General features: G+C 26.5%; 1 protein-coding gene across 1 annotated transcript in view; it reads left to right on the top strand.

Annotated features, from left to right (window-relative positions):
• The window catches only part of LOC111638357 (midasin-like), a 38,942-nt gene that overhangs the window by 10,549 nt on the left and 17,222 nt on the right, over positions 1–11,171 (top strand). Inside the window, exon 6 of the mRNA XM_023384055.1 lies at positions 7,275–7,372. Coding sequence (XP_023239823.1) covers positions 7,275–7,372 — 98 coding nt within the window. The remainder of the gene's footprint in view (positions 1–7,274; positions 7,373–11,171) is intronic.

Below are 11,171 nucleotides of genomic sequence, written 5' to 3' on the forward strand. Positions count from 1 at the left end.
TGATCGGTTAACGAACATAATACGTTCCAAGACTTTGTTCGCTATCCGAATTGTTTGTTAACCGATTATCGATTTACCAAAGGTTTCTATGGGAATTTGATTAATTCGTTCTGGAGACCCCCAAAAATAAAAAAATATATACTTTCTTACTACGTTTAATCATATGTAGCCTAATAATAAAAATACATATATACACGGTCTTGCATTTTTATTAGTCATGTTTTTTTCCGTTTGTGGGGTTAAAGAATCTGTCCAATGTCGATTGCTTTTCTGTCTTCTTCATGATTTTTCAGAAGTAATTAATAGCATTGTAATTGTAGAGATCCCTAGGCCTATTAACCTCAACCTGGTTTGGATGCCATTTTAAAACCATTGTTCTGACATCCTCCCATTTCTTCAAAAGATTTTTAATAGCAGATATAGGCATAAATCCGCATTTTCAGAAGATAGCGTAAAAGAATTGTTTCTGTCAGAAATATTACAAGGGCTGGAATTACAAGGGAAAGTTTCAAAGTTCGGGGAAATACTATCTGATCAGTATATATTGGGTATAACGTTGATGTCGACGTCTCCCGCGCTCCGAAAAGTTTCGAATTGTTGCCTGAAGACAAAGGAAGACCAATCGGTATTCGTTATTTTACGTCGCTCCTTCTTGTGTTTGTTCAGTCAAGTGTTCATTATCCGAACATGTGTTCGTTGTCCGATCATAAAAATCTTTCGCGAAAGTGTTCGTTATCCGATTTGTTCGTTAACCGATCTGTTCGTTAGCCGATCACGCACTGTATTAAATTTTATTATACAAAAATCATGAATCAGAATGTTGTTTTATTCTAACTTTATTGTAAAATAATATTTTTGTGACTCTATGTACTTTATTAAAAATAATTGATATTTTAATATATTTAAAGTTTTATTTATTTTTATGGGAAAAAACATATTGTTCAATTATAAACTAATGACTTTTCAACACATGCTTAATTAGAGCAACCAAAAAATATTTATTCTAGAAACATTTTCAGCTTTCTTGAAGCTGTCCTCTACTACTAAAATTAGACCTGTTACATATTCTAAAATGGAACACTGAGAATTATCACAGTATTTTATAAGTGTTGAGATGTTTGTGGTACTGAGTTTAACAGAATTTGCTAATAAGATTATTTAGTGATAATTTTTGTAAAAAAGATCTTTTAAAAAACATTGTAATCTTGTATTTTTGCTTATGGGTTTATTAATCATGTTTCTTTTGCTTTGTAGCTTTAAGATCACTGAAAAATATTTTAATAGATTTTTTTTCAATTCTGCATCTGATTTTCCAACATAATATAGTAACCAATTCAATAGATATTTATTAATATATTCAGATATTCATACTAGTAATACTGTAATACCAAAAACATTTTTTGCATGTCTCAAAGTGGCAGATATCAGATTAGAAGATTGTTTATTAATCAAGCTGTCTGTAATGAAACAATTCATTTCATTTTGAGCATCTNAGTGGGACTCGAATCTGCAACTTCCATTCATCGTGCAGATGCGTTGCCAGTTACAATTGTTTTCTTCCAGTTTAATCTAAATTAATTATTATAATTATTAATTTTAATAAGAGATGGTGCCTAATGCTTCACTCTAGTGCCAAATTCATTTCTAATCTATAATCATATATCCAAAATTTAGTCCGATCATTTACGGCAGTTGTGGATGTATTTGCTTAAGATATCGGGCTTTGATTGATGTGTATATTTATATATCAAAACTTTCACCTTTACGCTGGAAATTATAATTGTCACAAAACATTTGTCAGCCCTATTTATGAGGTGTTCTACCTTTGTTTTGGAGTAACCCAAATTCTCTAAATGCTTTCAAATTAAATTTTTGAAAATATCAAATTTCACAATTGAATCATGTATCATCAAGGCATAAGTAGTAGTGTTTTTTAAAATTTATTCTAGTTATTTTTTTAATGGCATATCTCCACAATGTTGGGAAAGTTTCCACATCTCTGGTGTTTATTCATTCATTTGTAAGCTTGTGTTTAAATATCTCAATTTTTTCTTTGTTTATCACTGTTATGGGGAATGGACCTCTACTACAATTTTAGATTCTCCCATTTGACTGTTGTTCTTTGTACATTTATAATTGCTGCTAGTACTGTGTTGTCTTTACCTTTCTTGACATTGTATTGGTGTTCTTTAATCCTTCTTTCCTAGTTACCCCAACATATACTTTTGTTAGATCCATCTCTTCATTGACTAATGAGATTCTGTATACTCTTGTCTTAAGTTTATCTGAGAGTGAGTTCTTGTCATTTCTAAGTATACTATATAAGTAGGGTCCCTGTTATAGATCATTGTGGTATTCTTCCATTTGGCTACTTCCATAATTTGTCTGACACTTCTTTGGAATGTTAATTTTGTGTGATGTCCTTCCTTTCTTTTGTCTTTGATTTTAAGTTTGTTGTGTCCTTTTATTAGCTGTTGGGTTATTAGGATTGGGCTATTCAAGCAAATGGATTTTAAAGAACTATAAAAACATTCATAATAGATGAAATTTTTAAAATTTTAATATTTATATTATGTAAATTAATGGGCAGTTTCAACAGAAAACTACAAAGAGGATAAAACTTTGACTCCAACAATAGCCTACAAATAAAGGTATGTTGTGAGTGGTATGCTTCATCATTTGTGGAATTATTTCATCAATTATGAACGTTTTTATAGTTCTTTAAAATATTTATTTTAAAATAAAATGTGATGAAGCACTTTTATAGTAATTTTTTATAATTTTTGTAATTTTAATAATGGTATTTGAATAAATTTAATCTATACTTAATATATTTTTAATTATTTTGCAATAATAATAAAAATCACACTTACAGAACCAAAATTCAGCATGCAGAACAAAGAAGTGAAAGGAAAATGAAAAATTTTGATTGCCTTGAGCAACTGTTTTCAGATTAAAAGAATGGATTTGGAAACTGAATGACAAATGAAATGCTACAATTTTCCTTTCATGTTTTTTGTTCTACACACTGGATTTTTGGTTCTGTGAGTGTGCTTTATACTTTTCATCCAGTATAATGTGTGTTTATTACTTAATAATAGTAATAATAAAACTACAGAATTACAAATTTTTCTTTTTTTCTTTTAGCTAATTATTACAAAATGGCCAGTATTAAAACCAATTGTTAATCAAATTATGGATATATATTTTATGATTTCTTCTGGAGAGCATGATCATGACATTAGTAAAACCATTATTCCAAAATCATCAAGTGGACGCCTTATATCTACAAGGTAAAAATTTAAATTTTATCTGTTTTTACAGTTTTTTAATTTTTATGTTGTTATATGTGGGGTGATCAAAAAGTAACTTTATAAGTGTTATGATTTAAAAACAAAAGCATTCATAATTGAAATCAAATGCAGGTAGTAAGTAATGATCCAGATTGGCAACATTGAATAATTAGAATGGCGTGAATGCAGGACAGTTGTAATATAGCATTTCCAAATGATGACACAAGGTTAGAAAAATAATCTTGTGAAAAAGTTTGAGTAGTTATTCAATTTTTGTGGACCAAAAATGTTTCACCTGCTGAAATCTATTGAGATATACAAGGAGTGTGTTGTCCTGTCAAAGTATTGCATAATAATGTCGAGAAGTTTGCAAGTTGACAAGAAAGTGTGAGTGGTGAAAGCTACAGTGGACATCCAACCTGCTTGACAATGGAAGTCAATGTTGCAAGAACTGACAAACTGATCCAGATTGGCAGACATATTACTTTGCATCAAATAACTTTTCTGAACTCTTTAGCTGAAGCATTATTTTTCTCCATGACAGATTTGATATGGTACAGTACATCAGACTGAATTTGCTGCAGAATATGTTTTGAATTGATTGAATTAATTAATAAATGAATTTTGTAGAACTGATTTTAAGCTATTTGAAGATTAATTAGTAAACAAATTTATTACTAGAAGTAAACTGAATAACCACTTCATATTGGCTGTAATTTTTAATTTAATTAACAATTTTTAAACTTTTAGAAAGAAATAAGTTGCTTTCATTCATAATTCAGATATGCAAATCTCATATGCTAGATAGATTGCTTGCTGTTTTGCATCATGCACTTTACAAGTTTTTTACAATTCACTTACATATTCAGAAATGCATTGCTTTTTTATAATTATACATTTAACTCTAACCTAACTATCATATAGTTCTAGCTTAATTTTCTTTATTTTGTAAATAATTATTACATACAAGATCTCATAAGAACATGTTTTCAACACTTATATTAAATATACTGGTGTGCGAAACTTAAGCAACAATTTTTTTTTTTTGCTGTAACTGCACAAGACATCACCTGAGAAACATGAAATTCGGAATACAGAGACAGTATTCTGTACTTAAAGGATGGAGAAAGCACACTTGCGCAAAAATGAATAGAATGCACACAGTATGGAATCAAATTTTTCTTCTTATTGTAATCTTGCACTGTACGTGCTGATTGCATGTGCTTTGTGTACCCTCACATCACCTGTGATGTGTTCTTTCTGCATACAAATAATTTTTCTACTGAATTGAGTGTTCATTGTACTGATCGCAACAAGACTTTTTCTACAATTTCATAGCTGTCTGTGTAAAAATTACATCATTGCTTAAGTTTTGCACACCAGTGTACAAATAAAATGTCATTATATAAAATTAATACAAAATTATTTTAAACGTTTTTTTAATATTATTTTTATTTTTGTGGCGTAATAAACACTAGTAATGTGTTTTATTCTAAAGACACATGGCAAATTTTCCATCAAATTTCTTTATTAGTTGATACGGTACATTTTTTACTAGTTTCGGGCTTTGCCCCTCTTCAGTCAACTAAAATACAATATATATATTTAACTTATAACAGTAGAGAGTTTACATAAAATAATGAGTACATAAATGATATATAGACGTACCTTTTGGTTACNTTGATATGCAAATATGTTTCTTTACTAAAAATTTTTCATTATAATCATTTTAATAAAAACAAAAAACTAAATAACATAAAGTTCTTTAATCTTGTATTTCATTTAAATCATATGGAATATTTCTTCTATCTGTTTTGTTATAGAATGTATTTGAATAAAAAAGAGTAATCGTGTTTTTAACAATTTAAATAAATTGTTAAAATTTGTTAAAATTGTTAAATTGTTAAAATTGTTTTTAACAATTTAAATAAATTGTTAAAAACACAATATTTCTGCCATTAGAAAATTTATAAACAGAACATTTTAAAACAGAAAATTTTTTTATTTTGTTTTGTTTTTTTTTTGTACATTTTTATTTTTGTGAAAAAGGCAAAATATAATTCATTAGTAAGGTTTTCATTTTTTATTTAATTTAGTAGAAAAATGTTATGACATCTTGAATTGCTGATATTAGGCAATATGCATCATATTTCTGATAAATGACTAATAAATTCTGTTAATTTTTTGTTATGATTATAAGTAAAATTATGTAGGATTAATAAGCATGCTCATTAATTATGTTAACATGTTAAAAAAAATTGAAGATTGAATGAATATTTTTATTGATATTTTTCATTTCATCTTTTAATACATTTAAGAGATACAATTATAATTATTTATTTCAATTAATTGTTACATTGCTTTTATTAAGCTTTTTATCTAATTGAAATAATATAATTTGATTACAGGCCATAAACTTACTGTAATTAATATGAATCAGCAAAGTGATAGTGTGGATCTTTTAGGAGGGTGTGTATATTTATGTATAACTAATATTTGATCATTGTTAATAATAAGATTTGTGTAAGAAATATTAATTTTAAAATATAGGCATTTAATTCACAATTTTAAAAGTTATAAAAACATATTTTTTACATACTGAATTCAAAATCTATGATATAAAATTTAAAATAAATAATTTAATTAAAATTAAAATTAATATTAATTATTTATATACTTAGGTATAAGCCAGTTAAACTGAAATCCATAATAGCTCCATTGCATAAAGAATACGAAGAAATATTTTGTCAAAGCTTTTCTCGTATTCAGAATATCAAATTTCTTGGTTATATTTCAGTAAGTATTAATTAATTTTTTTTAATTGAAGTATTAAATTTTATTATACAAAAATCACGAATCAGAATGTTGTTTTATTCTAACTTTATTGTAAAATAATATTTTTGTGACTCTATGTACTTTATTAAAAATAATTGATATTTTAATATATATAAAGTTTTATTTATTTTTATGGGAAAAAGACATATTGTTCAGTTATAAACTAATGACTTTTCAACACATGTTTAATTAAAGCAACCAAAAAATATTTATTCTAAAAACATTTTCAGCTTTCTTGAAGCTGTCCTCTGCTACTAAAATTAGACCTGTTACATATTCTAAAATGGAACACAGAGAATTATCACAGTATTTTATAAGTGTTGAGATGTTTGTGGTACTGAGTTTAACAGAATTTGCTAATAAGATTATGTAGTGATAATTTTTGTAAAAAAGATCTTTTAAGAAACATTGTAATCTTGTAGTTTTTTGCAATTTTGCTTATGGGTTTATTAATCATGTTTCTTTTGCTTTGTAGCTTTAAGATCACTGAAAAATATTTTAATAGATTTTTTTTCAATTCTGCATCTGATTTTCCAACATAATATAGTAACCAATTCAATAGATACTTATTAATATATTCAGATATTCATACTAGTAACACTGTAGCCTGCCCCAAAAACATTTTTTGCATGTCTCAAAGTGGCAGATATCAGATCAGAAGATTGTTATTAATCAAGCTGTTTGTAATGAAACAATTCATTTCATTTTGAACATCTACAATAAATATTTTTACCACAGAATTTTTACAGTGGCATTAACATAATTATTTGATTATATGAACTTATTATTATATTTTTGGAACTTTAAAAACTATTAAAATGATTTTATTATAGTAACATTTATTGTTTGAGCAGTTCCTAAATTATTGTTATAATTTAAAATAAATCAATGAAAATATGGACTAAACTATAATAATAAAGAATAACAATTCTATATATCTGTATTTCTGTAAATTCTGTATTAAATAAACTAATTTTTAGCTTATTTAAAATATAGAAAAATTAATAATATTTGATTACTTTATTAGTAAATTCCCTTATCAGACATTCATTATCTTGATAATGATGATTCTAATTTTTAAATTTGAATTTTTTTTTTAATTATATATTTGTAATATATATATATATATATTTTTTTTTATTGTAGAAATGCTATTCTTCTCAAAGGTGGCAAGATATGTTTAAATTAATGTTGCATACTCAAAAGAATGCTATTGAGAAATACATGTCAGGTAGGATATATATGTAATAAACATTTGTTGTTGCTTTGTATAACAAAAAGAAAATATTTTTTTTCACTTGATTTGGTTGAAAAACATTTTTATGTTGTGTTTTCATTATTTTTAAAATGAGAATTTTGTTTTTATTTTCTATTTTCTATGAGGATGCTAATGATAGACTTTTGGAAATTTGCAAAAAATTTATTTATTAACATAAGGCAGTCGTTCTGATCAAATTTCAGTCAAGGAGTGTGAAAATCACGATAAAAAATTTTAAATTGCAATAGTTAAAGTATAAGAGACAGTTAAAAATACAAAAAAAAATCATCAACTATAAACATCATTTCATTGGTTTGGCATCACAAATTTGTAATGTGATATCTTCTCTTACGGTTAGTGTGTATAATATGCATATTTACACCTTTATCATTTATAAAGTTTGTATCATTCAAAATGATCAAAGACATCTTTAAAAGGTTCATTTTGACAAATCCATTTAATTCAGATAAAACTACATTAATAAACTTATTACTTTGCCAGGACTAGGCTTTTTGTTCCTAAACACAGTATCCTCTAAATCTAAGTTTCACTTCATATGCAAAATTGTGTAATTTGCTTATTTGACTTTTTAATCTCAGTGACTTTATATGAATATCAAATAAAAGTAAAGTAATCTTGCTTGCTTGCTTATGTATATGAATAAACAAGTGGGCCAAATTAATTATATAGTTGAAAATTACTACTATGTAATTAATTTGGTTTTAGTGAATATTTTATTTTGAATATGTATAAATTTTAAGCTGTAATTATCATTATAATTGTTTATTTTGTCAGATTTTTTAAATCAATTTTAGTTAAAATAAGTGTATATTTTATGTAAAATTGTTCTTAAAATGTCTCATTTCACTTATTTTTCTTAGTCACCTGATTTATGCATATTCCATAGTATCTTACTATATGAAATTTCAAATGCTATATAACCCAAGTCAACTTCCAATTTTGGAATCTTTACTTTTGAAAGAAATTAGGACTTGAATATAACTTGATCTTTTATTATTAATTTTCTTTTTTGCCTGTATAACTTAATGGTCTGTAGAATTTTTTTAGACATTTTACCAGTCCTTGGGCTTAAAAATGTTGAGAAATGCTGCTCTAACCTAACTGGTCTGCCTTGCTTTTTCAGCTGTAAAAATTCAATCTTTTTGATTTTTCACAACATGGGTGTTTGTATATGGATGTATTGTATGTTACTAGATGAAAGCACAATCATTTAAAGTTTAAATGGAATGACTACAATTTTAGCTGAGTGATAGTTTCATGTGACAGATGATTGCTGCTTATGCTTTATCTAAATTGGGTTTTAAATTATGAACATTTTATTTGCTTTAGATAAGGTTAAGCAAAAATAATAAAATACTTCTTTTCTATATATTTAAAAAATAACCATTTTATTTCTTTAATGTTGTTATTATTTGCTTAAAAAACAAACACAATACAATAATTCTGGAAAGCAGGTTTATCAATACCTCTGGTAACTATTTTTTCATTAGTATAATCTGCTTCCTTTTTAGAATTATAAGAAATAAAGCAGCTTATAATCAGAAATAAAGTAAGCCTAATATTGCTGAGACTGATATCAATATTTGTGAAATATTATGCTGCAAATTTATTAATAAAATGATATTGAAAAAATACAATATATCAATATTTTAATATTGTTGATATATGAATGGCATCACTAATTTGTACCAGTCAGGATTGACACTTGACTGATATATACATCACATCTCATTCAAATAAATTGCAGTTTTCTTCTACTCCTGCTCTTGTCAGATAAATTATTGTAGATTGGCAGATTACTTAACAAAATCTGGATTTATGTTCATAATTTGACAAACTTGCCTCAGGGTCAATTCACATTTTTGGATTATTTACTGATTCTGAATCTGGCAATCTGAAGAGTGGCAGATTAAACTCTGATTAATAAATAATTGAAACTTTAAAAGTATCTGCGAGCTCGGAAAATATTTACTTTTTTTATAGATGGGGTGATCAAAAAGTAACTTTATAAGTGTTATGATTTAAAAACAAAAGCATTCATAATTGAAATCAAATGCAGGTAGTAAGTAATGATCCAGATTGGCAACATTGAATAATTAGAATGGCGTGAATGCAAAACAGTTGTAATATAGCATTTCCAAATGATGACACAAGGTTAGAAAAATAATCTTGTGAAAAAGTTTGAGTAGTTATTCAATTTTTGTGGACCAAAAATGTTTCACCTGCTGAAATCTATTGAGATATACAAGGAGTGTGTTGTCCTGTCAAAGTATTGCATAATAATGTCGAGAAGTTTGCAAGTTGACAAGAAAGTGTGAGTGGTGAAAGCTACAGTGGACATCCAACCTGCTTGACAATGGAAGTCAATGTTGCAAGAACTGACAAACTGATCCAGATTGGCAGACATATTAATTTGCATCAAATAACTTTTCTGAACTCTTTAGCTGAAGCATTATTTTTCTCCATGACAGATTTGATATGGTACAGTACATCAGACTGAATTTGCTGCAGAATATGTTTTGAATTGATTGAATTAATTAATAAATGAATTTTGTAGAACTGATTTTAAGCTATTTGAAGATTAATTAGTAAACAAATTTATTACTAGAAGTAAACTGAATAACCACTTCATATTGGCTGTAATTTTTAATTTAATTAACAATTTTTAAACTTTTAGAAAGAAATAAGTTGCTTTCATTCATAATTCAGATATACAAATCTCATATGCTAGATAGATTGCTTGCTGTTTTGCATCATGCACTTTACAAGTTTTTTACAATTCACTTACATATTCAGAAATGCATTGCTTTTTTATAATTATACATTTAACTCTAACCTAACTATCATATAGTTCTAGCTTAATTTTCTTTATTTTGTAAATAATTATTACATACAAGATCTCATAAAAACAGGTTTTTAACACTTATATTAAATATACTGGTGTGCGAAACTTAAGCAACAATTTTTTTTTTTTGCTGTAACTGCACAAGACATCACCTGAGAAACATGAAATTCGGAATACAGAGACAGTATTCTGTACTTAAAGGATGGAGAAAGCACACTTGCGCAAAAATGAATAGAATGCACACAGTATGGAATCAAATTTTTCTTCTTATTGTAATCTTGCACTGTACGTGCTGATTGCATGTGCTTTGTGTACCCTCACATCACCTGTGATGTGTTCTTTCTGCATACAAATAATTTTTCTACTGAATTGAGTGTTCATTGTACTGATCGCAACAAGACTTTTTCTACAATTTCATAGCTGTCTGTGTAAAAATTACATCATTGCTTAAGTTTTGCACACCAGTGTACAAATAAAATGTCATTATATAAAATTAATACAAAATTATTTTAAACGTTTTTTTAATATTATTTTTATTTTTGTGGCGTAATAAACACTAGTAATGTGTTTTATTCTAAAGACACATGGCAAATTTTCCATCAAATTTCTTTATTAGTTGATACGGTACATTTTTTACTAGTTTCGGGCTTTGCCCCTCTTCAGTCAACTAAAATACAATATATATATTTAACTTATAACAGTAGAGAGTTTACATAAAATAATGAGTACATAAATGATATATAGACGTACCTTTTGGTTACACTTTGTATAATTTAAAAACGTAAAATCTGCTTTAATCTTTGTATAACTAGTATATATTATAAATAAATTAAAAGGTTAAAAGTTCTAAAATCTTCTCTTATAAGCATATTTCGATACTACAAACTGTAAAAAATTTTTAACTGTTTCCTCCCCCTCT

The sequence above is a fragment of the Centruroides sculpturatus genome, unplaced genomic scaffold, assembly GCF_000671375.1.
Source record: "Centruroides sculpturatus isolate CEXI.00-Female unplaced genomic scaffold, Cexi_2.0 scaffold1014, whole genome shotgun sequence".
Classification (NCBI taxonomy): domain Eukaryota; kingdom Metazoa; phylum Arthropoda; class Arachnida; order Scorpiones; family Buthidae; genus Centruroides; species Centruroides sculpturatus.